The sequence below is a fragment of the Neoarius graeffei genome, chromosome 14 (assembly GCF_027579695.1).
Source record: "Neoarius graeffei isolate fNeoGra1 chromosome 14, fNeoGra1.pri, whole genome shotgun sequence".
NCBI lineage: Eukaryota > Metazoa > Chordata > Actinopteri > Siluriformes > Ariidae > Neoarius > Neoarius graeffei.
This window is the reverse complement of record NC_083582.1, coordinates 69267371-69282075: the sequence shown is the minus strand read 5'-3', so window position 1 is coordinate 69282075 and position 14705 is coordinate 69267371. Positions and strand designations below refer to the sequence as shown.

The window sequence follows — 14705 nt, the reverse complement described above, 5'->3', positions numbered from 1 at the left end:
AATTAACTGGCCAACAAAAAATTTATGTCCTACTGTTTTTGGGATAAAGGGTTGGCAGTGGGAGGGTTTTTCAATGAGAAGAGTAAAAAAAAATTCCATTCAATGAGAAGAGTGAAAAACCCTCCCACTGCCAACTCTTAATCCCATCAGGTCAAGTGATGGGCGGCACCGTGGTGTAGTGGTTAGCGCTGTCGCCTCACAGCAAGAAGGTCTGGGTTTGAGCCCCGTGGCCGGCGAGGGCCTTTCTGTGCGGAGTTTGCATGTGTCCGCGTGGGTTTCCTCCAGGTGCTCCGGTTTCCCCCACAGTCCAAAGACATGCAGGTTAGGTTAACTGGTGACTCTAAATTGACCGTAGGTGTGAATGTGAGTGTGAATGGTTGTCTGTGTCTATGTGTCAGCCCTGTGATAACCTGGCGACTTGTCCAGGGTGTACCCCGCCTTTTGCCCGTAGTCAGCTGGGATAGGCTCCAGCTTGCCTGCGACCCTGTAGAACAGGATAAAGCGGCTAGAGAGAATGAGATGAATGAGGTCAGGTGATCAAAATGGTTTGTCACAATGGGTAAGGTCATGTTTTTTAACACATTCAAACACCGTTCTAAAACTGATTTTTACAACAACATCATTTATCTGATGTTTGACCTTATTTTGATATTTGACTCTATTCAGTGGGTCTTGAAATTAACTCTCGTACTATTTTACTCAGTTCAGAGCCACAACCTACTCTGTTACACAATTACTCTAAATTTGCTCCCACTCCAACTCCAAATTTTACTCTCTAAACTCAAAATGGAGCAAAATTAACTATTTTTGAGGAAAATACTTTTAACTCTGGAAAAATTGCTCAGTCATTTTTCCTGTGTATGCACTACAGTGCACATCAACCGATCTGCTTATAATAAATAGAAAGAAATATTAACACTTGCTCGAGTTGATCTTTGGCTGGATCGAGTCAACATTTAAAAAAAAAAACCACTGCTCATCATCAGTGTCACAAATCTCAAGATTGAATTGAATCACTGTCCTGAATCATCCAAAGCGCAAAAAAAAAGCGTGCCATCTCGCAACAAGTTTTACCTCCAAATAGCCTAAACTGTGGTTGACAGATTTTATCCTGTTTACAGTGGGTGTTCCCACCGTGAAAGAGAAACCAATCGAAACCAAAAGAGTGAAAGTGATTATCATTGCTGTTACCGTATGAACAGTCTTTTATGAATGTGTAAGCATGCGCTTAGCGCTCTGACTCTGGTGTGATTGAGTAAGGTGACAAGTTTTATGTTTCTTCTAATTTAGGTCATTAAAAAATATAATATTATTTGGCAGTGGGCACATAGGAAAGTGTAAAGTATAAAATTTGTCAATATGTTTATCATGCTTGTATGATAAAAACTCGCGAGATATTTATCTAAATACATGACCTACTCATTCTAAACCTACTGAGCTTTGCTGGCGAAGCTCTCAATCCCAAAGGGTTAATATATGCAGACAGCTCCGACTTTGTGGGAGGTTTCCATCATGGAAAGTTCATTCATTCAGGCAGAAAAACAGTCTCCCAATTACATAAAAGTATCCCACCATAATTTTAATTAATAGTATCACTGAATGTCTCTGTAGACCAATTTGAATTGGATGTCATGGTTACGTCAGTACAGTTCTGGCCACATTTTGGTGGCAAAAAAAACAAGTGGAGGAAAACATGCAAGATCCCCAGAATAAGGGGAGAGAATGTCAGTGTGCCAGTGGGATGTCAGAATAGGAATGAAAAAATTATGACCTTAATTTTTATAGAATACTGTTGTTGAAGACACCCTGTGAAGCTAAACACTTGACATTTATGGTTGCAAGCCATTAAACGAATGAAATAGCCGACTGAGAATGCCTGCTTTGTGGTTGCTGCTGATACTAATTTATCATTATTAACTACATAATTGATTTTGCCTTTGTTTGTGATAAACAGTGGAGAAAACTTTGCCTGATAAGAAATGAGCACTGCAGAAATGAGAATTCTGTATGATTTCATCAGTTCAGTCTGTCCATTTAATGGCTTGCAACCATAGACATCTCATCTTCAAAGGGTGTCTTCGACAACGGTTTTCTGCATTGGCGTAGATGCTGCAACTCTTTGGACTGATGAACATTTGTTTTTTCAAACGATATTCCCTCAGTTTGTGTTTGGATGATGGTGATGATGGGAGAGCACTGTCTAGCACGTTGCTCAAGAATCTCCCCTAGCCTTTAAATTGGTTTGAGATCTGTTGACTGTGAAGCCCACAGTATATGATTTCTATCATTTTCATCTTCTTCAAACCATTCAGTAGGTCCTCATGCTCTGTGATAGGGGTGGAGTCATCCTGGAATTGACCATACCCACCAAGATAATGAATGTTTTGTCAGATCATGCTTCATAACAGTGACCCAAAACGATTCCAGAAAAAAAAAATGCACACCAGATTAACAAATTATACCATTTTCCCCTTTAATTTGTTTCTCATCAGTAAATACCAGGTTGTCATGCCTAAGTATTCCACATCCCTATTTGTAGCATCCCTGTTGAGTGCAAACCAAATGTCACAGGAACATTTCCATTTGAGCTCCAATTTTTCAGACGTCAGTATGATATTAAAAATCGCTTTGACATCCATGCTGAGGTTTTCAGTCTCTTTCATCACTGTTTTTTCTCTTCCTCCCCTCCCACATATTTACTCTTATCCCATTTTCCTTTTTTTATCTGCCATCATCATCTTCACATTTGTCCTCTCATCCTTTTTCTGACTCTTCACCCACCCACCCAAATATTTATTTTTCTCTTCTTTCTTCCTCTAGCTTTGCTCTGGAGCCCCTCTTGCCAAAGAAGCAGCACTTTAAGTCTCAGGACAAGCTGGACCGAGATGAACCTGAAAAAGACAGGAAGGAGAAGAAGAAAGAAAAAAGAAACAGCAAACACCAAGAGATCTTTGACAAGGAGCTGAAGGCTGCTGACATTCCCATGCAGTCAACTGAAGCAGTCATCCTGTCCGAGACGGTGAGAGAAAACACACGAATGAATATATTTTTATATATATATATATATATATAATTTTAGGCCGTGTTTTTAAAATGAGCCTGAAATTAGTTTGCCAATGCTTTCTTGTACTGAATATATGGGTGCTGGGGCATAAAAATAGAGAATAGGTCCATCATAACTTCATAATAATGAGCACCTGGGAACTTTGCAAAGTTTAACTTGGTCTGTTCATAGATTTGCTATTATTCTTTAATACAGTGGTTCTACCCCCGGGGTCCATGATGTATAACCAGCGGGTCTGTGGTTTTTAATTTGGTTACAGAACTGAAAATCACGACCCACTATTATGAAGGGTTTTTTTTTTTCTAAATTAGCTTTTTTGAGTGATTTACTGGAATTAAATTGGTTTAATCTTAATATCTCTAAAACAAGTAGGTGTATAACTTAATGTTCTCTTGGTGGAAAGTTGAAAAAAAGTAAAAAGCTCTGTAGCTCCAAAATCCAAAACATTATTGTACACATTTGAATAATGAGCCTGATAAATGAATCTGTACTGAGTGGTTCCCTGGGGGGGGGGGAATCAGCTAAAAGTGTCTATGGCTGCAAAAAGTTTGCGAAATGTTCTCGTGATTATACTGGAGACTTGCTTAAAAATGTGGCTCATCAGAAAAAAAATTTTGACCTTCATTCATATGTAAAGCACAGTGTGATAGTAGTAGGAGTATAGGAGTGGTATTATGACCCCATATTAATATGTGTTTCTGATGGAATAATAAGAAGTGATCACTGGGTTTATCAAGACGAGACATTTTCTCAGTCTTCCATCATCTGGTTGAGTTTAGTTCTTAATCCTTCCTGTTTTCAGATCAGTCCACTGCGTCCCCAGAGACCAAAGAGTCAAGTGATAAACGTGTTGGGAGATAAGAGGCTCTCTGTATCTCCAGGACCTGCTGCTCCACCACAGACTACTTCTACTCTTCCTCCTCCCATCACTCCAAGAACCAAGCTTTCCTTCAGCATGCTTTCCTCCTCCAGTAAGTTTCATTTAATAGTAATATTTTACTCAAGTTGCAAAAATCAAATTAGCAAGCATGACACTTGATTAGTAAGATTGCTATGTACTTTTGCCCTAGTTACTTTCTTCACATAGAAGTTACCTGAACAGGAACTTCTTAGCATGCTAGAGGTGTAGCCTACTTCCGTTTCATATACATTTCTGTACTCTTGTCCTCTGAAAAGCTCTTGCTAAGCTCCCTCTGTGCAAGGACTGCCCTCAGTCTGAGGAGCTAGTGGTTGCTTCATGTGTCATCATCTGCGCTGTGGGAATAAGACAATAATGTGTGCTCATATACACTGCAGTGATGCTGCTTTTGGGTTTAATAGAGCTGTTATGAACACTTTATCACTGTAAGAACAGTGTAACGAACTGGTTACTGAATACTCATAGAATGCAGAGTAAAGAGATTGTATTTGTATTTAACACATTTCTTTGACAAACTGGTTTTTAGCATTTTAATATATTAATTTTACTGCTACGCTGTACTTTTTTTTTGTATGATAGATCTAGAACTGAACGGGATGGGCTATGGGGAGACTCCACCCCCTCTGCCAGTCAAAAGCAGTATGGGTGATTATGGAAACCTGATGGAAAACCCAGAGCTGGCCAGCCCAACCACACCACCCCCTCCTCCTCAACATCAGCGGGTAAAACACACGAGCACGCACAGACACCCACATACAGTGGGGCAAAAAAGTATTTAGTCAGCCATCAACTGTGCAAGTTCCCCCACTTAAAAAGATGAGAGAGGCCTGTAATTTTCATCATAGGTACACTTCAACTATGAGAGACAGAATGGGGGGAAAGAATCCAGGAAATCACATTGTAGGATTTTTAATGAATTAATTGGTAAATTCCTCGGTAAAATAAGTATTTGGTCACCTACAAACAAGCAAGATTTCTGGCTCTCACAGACCTGTAACTTCTTTAAGAGGCTCCTCTGTCCTCCATTCGTTACCTGTATTAATGGCACCTGTTTGAACTCGTTATCAGTATAAAAGACACCTGTCCACAACCTCAAACAGTCACACTCCAAACTCCACTATGGCCAAGACCAAAGAGCTGTCAAAGGACACCAGAAACAAAATTGTAGACCTGCACCAGGCTGGGAAGACTGAATCTGCAATAGGTAAGCAGCTTGGTGTGAAGAAATCAACTGTGGGAGCAATTATTAGAAAATGGAAGACATACAAGACCACTGATAATCTCCCTCGATCTGGGGCTCCACGCAAGATCTCACCCCGTGGGGTCAAAATGATCACAAGAACGGTGAGCAAAAATCCCAGAACCACACGGGGGGACCTAGTGAATGACTTGCGGAGAGCTGGGACCAAAGTAACAAAGGCTACCGTCAGTAACACACTACGCCGCCAGGGACTCAAATCCTGCAGTGCCAGACGTGTCCCCCTGCTTAAGCCAGTACACGTCCAGGCCCGTCTGAAGTTTTCTAGAGAGCATTTGGATGATCCAGAAAAGGATTGGGAGAATGTCATATGGTCAGATGAAACCAAAATAGAACTTTTTGGTAAAAACTCAACTTGTCGTGTTTGGAGGAGAAAGAATGCTGAGTTGCATCCAAAGAACACCATACCTACTGTGAAGCATGGGGGTGGAAACATCATGCTTTGGGGCTGTTTTTCTGCAAAGGGACCAGGACGACTGATCCGTGTAAAGGAAAGAATGAATGGGGCCATGTATCGTGAGATTTTGAGTGAAAACCTCCTTCCATCAGCAAGGGCATTGAAGATGAAACGTGGCTGGGTCTTTCAGCATGACCATGATCCCAAACACACCGCCCGGGCAACGAAGGAGTGGCTTTGTAAGAAGCATTTCAAGGTCCTGGAGTAGCCTAGCCAGTCTCCAGATCTCAACCCCATAGAAAATCTTTGGAGGGAGTTGAAAGTCCATGTTGCCCAGCGACAGCCCCAAAACATCACTGCTCTAGAGGAGATCTGCATGGAGGAATGGGCCAAAATACCAGCAACAGTGTGTGAAAACCTTGTGAAGACTTACAGAAAACGTTTGACCTCTGTCATTGCCAACAAAGGGTATATAACAAAGTATTGAGATGAACTTTTGTTATTGACCAAATACTTATTTTCCACCATAATTTGCAAATAAACTCTTTTTAAAAATCTGACGATGTGATTTTCTAGATTTTTTTTTCTCATTTTGTCTCTCATAGTTGAGGTATACCTATGATGAAAATTACAGGCCTCTCTCATCTTTTTAAGTGGGAGAACTTGCACAATTGGTGACTGACTAAATACTTTTTTGCCCCACTGTACCTCTCTTGCAATGAATGAAGCTATCATATGCAATTCCATCCCAAACCAACATTTTCGAAAATTCAAAATGGTAATTGGCAGCACAAGTTTGACAAGGAGTGACACCGACCTTTGCCTACTTGTCAACTGGCTTGAAAACTGTCTCGTACACACAGCCTGGTCTGTATGTGGAGCATCATGAGGCAGTGAATGAATATACGAATTGCTGCTTAATATTCATTCACTACCATGCATTGTTGACTCACTTTCAATGTTTTCCTCTTTACTTGATATTTTTTCCACCCAGATGTGGTCTGTTCATCCATCTTTCCTTACCTCTGCCTTAATTTATTAAGCTCCACTCTCTCATTCACATCTCTTTTCAGCTGGACCACCTCTTTCCATCTATTACGCTTTAGTGGTGGTGATTATGATCTAGTCTTTTCCTCCTTACTCTCACAGTAAATGGAATAATTTATCTTGTGGCGAAAGAGAATTGATCAAGTCATCTGATTGTTAGCATCTCTGACAGAGGTATACGTTTCTCCTTCCAGTGTGTTTTCATCTTTATATTCCATTGCTAGTGGCTCTAACACACACTGTATGAGCACATCTTTGTAATTGCGTTCTCCATAGCTTGTATTCCTTGAGGTGTTGTCTTGATGTACGAGGATAAGTCAAAAAGTTCTAAGACAGATGTTATAATTTCAAAAGGTGTGAAAGACGTCCCCCAGAATTCTACAAAGAAGGAATTCTCCAATGGAAACACCGCTTGCAGAAGTGTTTAGACTTGGAGGATATGTAAAGAAATAGCTTTGTTATTTTCACAAATAAAGATTTTTTTCAATTCTTCTTAGAACTTTTTGACTTACCCTCATATACTGTATGTTTAGAGGATGCATCATGACCCCTGTACAGAGACAGTTGATACCAGCCACAGACCCCTGTGATTTACATGCAAGAGTTGTGATGGTTTCTTTCTGGAAAAATCATGTCTCAGCCCAGCAAACAATCAGATACGAGGCATCTTAGTTGTCAAATGAATCTTCAATCTGAGCTTCATAAAGTGGTCCTCGTTAACCCCAAGAACAAAAACAAAAAGCAACTATAGAAATGTATATACCACGAGTTGGCCTAGTGGTTAGCGTGTCCGTCTCTCAACCGGGAGATTGCGAGTTCTAATCGCGGTCGGGTCATACCAAAGACCATCATAAAAATGGTACCTACTGCTATCTGGCACGGCAAGTAGGGAGTCAAACTCTTGCGGTTACCAGAGGACTAGCCCCCTACTGTAACCTGAGAGGCCGAGGGCTATAGAAGTGGAGATCGACGCCACCCGATCCGCCTAAGGGCCTGGTTAGTACTGGGACGGGAGACTGCCTGGGAAGACTAGGTCCTGGCACGGGAAGGACTTTGACAGAAATGTATATATGGATTTGCGTTTAGGTCCTTACTCAAAGGTAGGCAAATCATAAATAAACCCATTAGCAAACCTATTGCTAGTACAACTGGCAACAGTTGGCTTGAAAGTATGATGATCCTCTAGTGCATTTTGAGACCTTCAGTAAAGTCATGAAGTGACCGTGATGTAGTATTTGCTATAAATACCTTCTTTATTTTTTTATACTTCTTTCCTGTAACCTCCTCACTGAACCCTGTAACGCTGGCCATTAACTGGTGCTCGCAGAATCGCACCTGTTTAACACCTGTATACAAACGTGCCACAAAGTCATGAGGAACTAACTCACCTATAGCTGACTCGGAAGGTGTTCAGAGATAAGGTCACCATGCTTACACCACTAGGAGTTGTGATGTTCAACTTGTAGAATCCAGGGAAGTTACAGGGTGATGTACAGGACCACAGACCTCCTGGAGTGACACACCACTATGTAGTGCTTGTGAGGATGAAACACTTAAGTCGGGGATAGGTGTACATTCTCTCTACTCAGCATGCCGTGCAAAAAAGGACTGCACTTTAGGCACTGGGCAGCGCACTTGGAACAGTTCCCACATGAAAGTAAACGAAGTTCACATACTTGAAGCTGTAGTGTTCAGGATCATTTCCTCGACTGCTATGTCTCAGAGCTCCCTCCTGCTCTGAGGGATTAAACTTATGAGTGCAGATAGTCTGGAGAACACTCTCATACCACTTTTTGACCAACAAGGAACGGGTTCTTGAACCGGTTCTGTTCAGGATTCTTTGAACCTTGGTGCCAGCTAGTGAACCAGCCCATGTTTTCACCAGTTTTGAGTGTAACCATTATGATCAAGGATGTGTCATGAACGGAGGGCGTTGCACAAGTCACAACAGGAGTAAACAGTAGTAACAAGATGGCAGAGTGCATTGATTACCTGCAAGCTTTTGTTCTGTTTTTGTAGATGTTTGTTTTTGTTCCACTGTTTCTGAAGATATGTCCTTTTCCATCGCATTCTCCATTGCTGCGCCCTGCTTCCTTTTTAAACTAATGACATGCTTACTGATGTCATCATGGTTCATACTGGGAAAAAACAGATATATTTTTGTTCCAGCTGGGAACCAATTTTTCAGGTTCTGAACCAATTTATCTTTGGTCAAAATACTCTGAACGGCTCACACTTTGGTACGCAAATTAGAACGGAACACTGAGTCACAGGCTTAATTGGTCTTTCACAGCTTTGGCGGGCAGAAGAACTCTAGCTCTGACCATAGTCACGACCTGCATTCCAAGTGCAGTCCAGCCTGTGGTCTATAAGGTGCTTTCGGACCAAACAGTTATAGGAGCTTATTGAGAGGAACTGGGGAGTTCTCCTGAGAACTACATACATTCAAGGGCTTGTTTTTTGTTTGAATTCATACCACCAGTCGGAATGCTGAAGTGACATAAGCCAGCTTGCTAGCATGACTTTTTTTTTTGTTAAGCTTTTTATACTTTGCTTAGACATGTCAAAATCGCACTGTATTTCCTCCCTCGCATATAGGATCAATAAAGTCTGGACTCCACTGTCGGTCCATTTATCGTTTTTTTGTTTGTTTTTGTTTGGCTTGTGTTTATTTTTTTCTTCAATTTTTTAAAAATGCTAACATAAAGAGCTGCTGTTTTACACAGATTTTTAAAACTGGTGATTGTTGGTGCTACATTGGCTCGTGTTCGACCAATCAATGTACACTTGCGTCTGTACCAGCCACTGTACACTTACATCACTCATGGTTCCTCTTACCCTGAAGTAGGAGCTTAAAAAAGTCCCTCAAAATGGCGTTCTTTGAACTATGATCATTCTCAGTTCAGCGCAGTCCAAGGACACAAAAACGGGGAACTTCTGCCAACTGTTCTAAGAACTATGAAAAAGTTCCTCTGGTCCGAAAGTACCTATAGTTAGAGAAAAGGAAAGAAGTGGCGTGAAGATATTTAATAACAAATATTATATCCCTCATCAAAACATTCCCAAGCAGGAATTGGCCAAGGATGGCTCACGTGACATAAAATGGTTCCACCATTGATGAAGCAATGTATCTTGTGACGTCAAAAAAAAAAAAAAAAAGGATATGGGTGAGTCAGTCATGGTATATCCTGGATATACCATGAACTGATGTCACAATTTCAAGCTATACGGCCAGCTTGAGTCACAGCCCTGGCTCCACGAGCATTTCTGTGTGTGTAGATCTACGTATCATGATCATGCTTAGCGAGGCAGGCGATAGCACGTGCACAGGTCAAAGGTCGCGCCAATGTAAACAACAAACATGGCTGCCTCCAGTGAGTTTATGCCGAGATTCAATCTTAGCACTTTTGGTTTGGAATTTTTTTGATGAGGGATATAAATCAAATATACCATGTACTGAGAGACACCGGGAATTATGGATTCTCTTCAGTGACTGGCATAGTACTGTTTTCTTTAGAGCTGTGTCCCTCACGAAATAGTACGATGCCAGTCACCTCAGAGAATCCATAATTACCGGTGCCTCTCAGTGCGTGGTATATTTGATCACTAGTTCACTGTGACTTTCTGACCACTGAAAAGTTCGACTCCATTCAAAACTCCCTTATCCTGTTAATTTCATGGAAAAATTTGAATATGAACCTCCCAGTTAAATATTGTTCAGAAAGTGATAAGTTTGAATGACACGGCGTGAACAAAGTAAAAGTATGACAATTTTTTTTTTTGGTTTACTGTTCAGATTACTAAAACAAGATGACATTTATTTCCATTTAAAAGTATCCAAAGATGTTATTCTGAATGGTGTCCTGAGAACATTCTGTCCTGAGGTGAAACTTCTGTTGCTTGACACGCCTCAGAAACAGCAGGTATAGTGTTCGAAATGAAGTGTTTATTACATGCCAGCCACAGATTCTAACTCTGTCTCTCTCTTGCTCTTTTTCTCTCATCTTTTTTTTTTTTAGCATTTGCCCCCTCCACTGCCGAGTAAAACCCCTCCCCCTCCTCCTCCGAAAACCACAAGGAAGCAGACGTCCATTGACTCGGGAATTGTCCAGTGAGAATGGCAGTGTATCAAACAGAAACTTCGGCGCTTCCACAGACGCTGGGCTTGGGCGATTTTTGAATTGGCCTGACTGACAGTGTGATAGAACCAAGAGTTCATAGCAACTCCCTAATCATCTTCATGCTGAAAGAGCCGGCCTGTCCAGGGACTCGCTCCTTTTTTTTCCTTCTTCCACTCGCCAATAATTAGTCAAAGCCTCAGTCAGATCAGGTGGTAGTGCCAGGTATGTTATCTGATCCGTTTCACACATCTACAAGCCTGTAAAATGAAATTGTGTGATGAGTCAGATGGCGAAAATGAACAAATCATGACCTGTCTGGTATAAGCATGCAGGAGGTTTGCAGCGTTAGAATAATTGTTAGTTTAATACGTAGCCAGCTGATTTAGTTAAGATCTTTGGACTTGCTTTTTTCCTTTGTCTGACTTTATGATCAAGACATGACCAACCACTCCAAAGCTTAGGGATCATCGCATAATCAGAATACTTTATACCTTTCCACTGCTTTTTTTTCCAATATATACACGTGTACAGATGTTTGTATATATGATTTTTTTTTTTCTTCTGGAAGTGTATTTTATAATGATGGTATTAATATTGGGGCAAATTAACTAGCATTTTTTTTTAATCCAAAAAGGGCTTTTTAGGATTTTAAATGACAGGGATTGTAAAGTACTTCTTTGTACTATTATTGAATATGCTTTTTTTTTCCCTCTTCTATTTTCAAGTGCACACATCTAACTTCCATTGTTATATCTTTGTATAGAAACTGTAATGCTGTAACCTTTTATGATTACGATAACAATGACTGTTCCAAATTCACTACTGACTTAAATAAATTCATCGTATGTATTTTTAAATATGGCTACTGGGGATGCGCTGTCCTAAGAGTATGGTTAAAATTAATCTGTGATGTATTTCTGGTGCCTTCTCCCTGGTTAAAGCACTGTTGATTGATGACCCTGATCTGCCGCTAGACTTTTCCACATTCATTCTTATACATTCCCTCTGCAAGTTACTTCGCATTAAAGGGTAATGGTGCAATCACAGGCTTCTGTACGTTGATCGAGTGCAACTAGATTTACTTGTTGTTGTGAACAGACACAAACCAAAAAGTTACATCATTCTATCTTATTGACTGCTTTCATGTTACCCATAATGCTTTGCGCCTTGGGGGTGTAACCAAAATATAAACAAACTAAAACAGCATGGCGTCGCACGCTGACAGTAATCTTTCAAATTTAAATCTCCCTAAAACCTTCAAAGACGTGTCAAAACTAACTAAACCAAAGCTTAAAGAACTCTGCAAAGCCTTTTCTGTGGACTTCGAGAAATCAATCTGTAAAAAAAAAAAAGCACTTGTAAATTGTGGACTTCGAGAAATCAATCTGTAAAAAAAAAAAAGCACTTGTAAATATCATATCGAAAGCTTTGAACATTTTTGCTTCGGGTCACAGTCAGCAGCCGCCTTCGTCTGACAGCACGGGTGTTCCAACAATTACTGACCGGCAGAAGAGCTGAGAAAGATCGACACTGATCGTAGAAGAATCCACAGCGAAATGGTTTTTGCTGGGTGCTGGTTACGACGAGAAAGCCATAAGAAAATACAAAACGCTTCGTGCACGGGAACACAAGCAAGGAATTCACTCCGTCGAGTCAGTACTGTAAACACAGCAGAACTGTCAGATTTATTTTTTAAGTTGATTTTGATTTCCTTCACTCTGATTTTCCTCAAGCTCGTACGCTACCAGATTACAACAATCTTTGGGCTGTTAGAGGAAGCTGTTAGGACGACAGGGTCAAATACTACATTCCATCTCCCTACAGAAACACTAAAAGGGGAAGGACATGTAAGCTTACTGACACTGCATCGTTTGAGCTTTGTTTTGGGATTTGTTGTGTTTCATTCACAATAAAGACGTCCTTTTCGGTTCTTTGACTCGTCCTTGTTTTTCGGTTTTCGCACTTTTCATGACTAAACAGACAGACAGAGGGGTTGTCGGCTTCGTGACTTGGATCATCAGACTTTACTCCACCACTGAAGTGTGTAGAACACAGTCGCGTGTTGCCTGTCGGTGTAAAATTTTGACGGCGAATTCTGTCTAACCCACACTTTTCGACACTTAGCCTCTTTCTGTAAAACTTTAAATCAGGAAAAGTTGTTTTTCCCCATGTGAATTTGAAGAAATGGCTGCGGTTATTTGACTTAGTAAACAAATATATCACCTGGTTACCCCCCAAGGCGCAAAGCATTATGGGTATGTGAAAGTAGTCGATTTAGATTGATCTAAAGAAGGTTCAGGATTTGGAGTAGGGGTTAACCAATTATTTCTGTTTATCAGAGTCGGCATTTAACCTTGATTTCTTGCTGATAAACGTATTATGCACATATCTGATGCAACCATGATTTAAAAAGAAAAAAAAAAAAACAGACTTCTGAATTCTGGCCCAGTGTCCCACTCTCAGCATTATTATTGGATTGCTTGAAATGTGGCCGATGCACTGAGTGCAACCAACCAACACTGCCGTAGTCTGTCTCGATGTCCCACATGCAGTGCTACTGGATTGGTAGAAATGTGGACCACATGTCAAGTAAATCCAATCAAACATGCTTTTTGGTGTTTGTGAGAAAGTTGAGGAAAGATAAGAACATGTCGAGGTTGAAGAACGCAGTCAGCAAAAAGCATAGTGCCCTCTGTCATACAATTTCACTCACTCATTCTTGCACACCTTGACATGACGACTGGCTTAGTATACTTTTCACACAGCTTTTGTTCAGAGTACTTTATTTTATTTATAATGTTCTAATATTAAACATTATGTTCATTTCATATAAGTTGTGAATAAGAATTGAATTCTTGTTAAATTTTCAAACTACAAAGATCACATTTATAGTAAATTAATATCGGTCCCAAATATCGGTTATCGGTGTTCTTAATTACTGATGATGGGTATCGGGATCGGCTCGCAAAGAAAGCATATCGATCGACCCATAATTTGGAGGCATGCAGTTGTTGATCTAAGGAATGCCTTTAAATCTACAACCAGTTGCATGACTTAAACTGTTAAGTCAGATTCTAAAGTAGTGCTTAAAGTGATCAAAGATCAAAACATAGACAGTGATGTTTCAGCACCACCAGCCAATCAGTATCACGATCTGAAAAACAGGAAACACTCCATCCATGTTTGAGATGCAGGGAAAGGGGTTGTGCCTGTCTTTTACAGTGTAAAAAATGTACTTCTACCAAGGATTATACCAGGGTTCTAACTCGGCCTTTTCAGCGTATCAGGCCGATATGCGATGTTTCCTTACCGCTACGCCCACAATATTGCCGACACGCCTGTAAAAGTTGCTGCTACACTTCTAAAAAGACTTGTCAATCTTGAAAATGTGGTCTTTCGTTTAATTTTCTCTTGTTATCCCCACGTAGCGGTGATGGTGCACCACCATGCGAAAGTTCTACATTCGGAGATACTCCACTCCCCGCCCACATAAGCGCCCAGTGTATAGCTGCCCGAGTAGTTCCGTATGGAGATTGTCACTGATCACGCTAGTCCGATTTACCTCCTTCCTTATGCTGTGTTCGTGATAAAGTGCCATCTGTGCGTAGCGCGTAAGCACCTCTTAAAAGGATAGTTCGGGATTTTTGACATGAATCTGTATGGCATCCCCATCAATAGTGTCGTGCAAACACACTGACTTACCCCTGACAGCATCCTGCGAGTCCAGTTCTTGTCCAGTTTTGGTCCAGATGAAAGTAGTCCGGCAAGTTTGTTGGGGTCACGAAAGTAAAACGTTTTTCGTCTCAAAACAGTATGTGTTCAAAAGAGTGATATATTTGCATCACAAAACCGTTGACAAATAAAAAGTCAGACCTTGAAATCGCTTGGCACTATTTTCT

At 40.7% G+C, this 14705-nt stretch overlaps 1 protein-coding gene across 1 annotated transcript in view; it reads left to right on the top strand.

Annotated features, from left to right (window-relative positions):
- dock1 (dedicator of cytokinesis 1) overlaps positions 1–11847 on the top strand; it is a 742670-nt gene extending 730823 nt beyond the window's left edge. Inside the window, exons 49-52 of the mRNA XM_060940282.1 lie at positions 2821–3019; positions 3867–4035; positions 4563–4705; positions 10705–11847. Coding sequence (XP_060796265.1) covers positions 2821–3019; positions 3867–4035; positions 4563–4705; positions 10705–10800 — 607 coding nt within the window. The 3' untranslated portion in view covers positions 10801–11847. The remainder of the gene's footprint in view (positions 1–2820; positions 3020–3866; positions 4036–4562; positions 4706–10704) is intronic.
- Positions 11848–14705: the final 2858 nt, after the last annotated feature.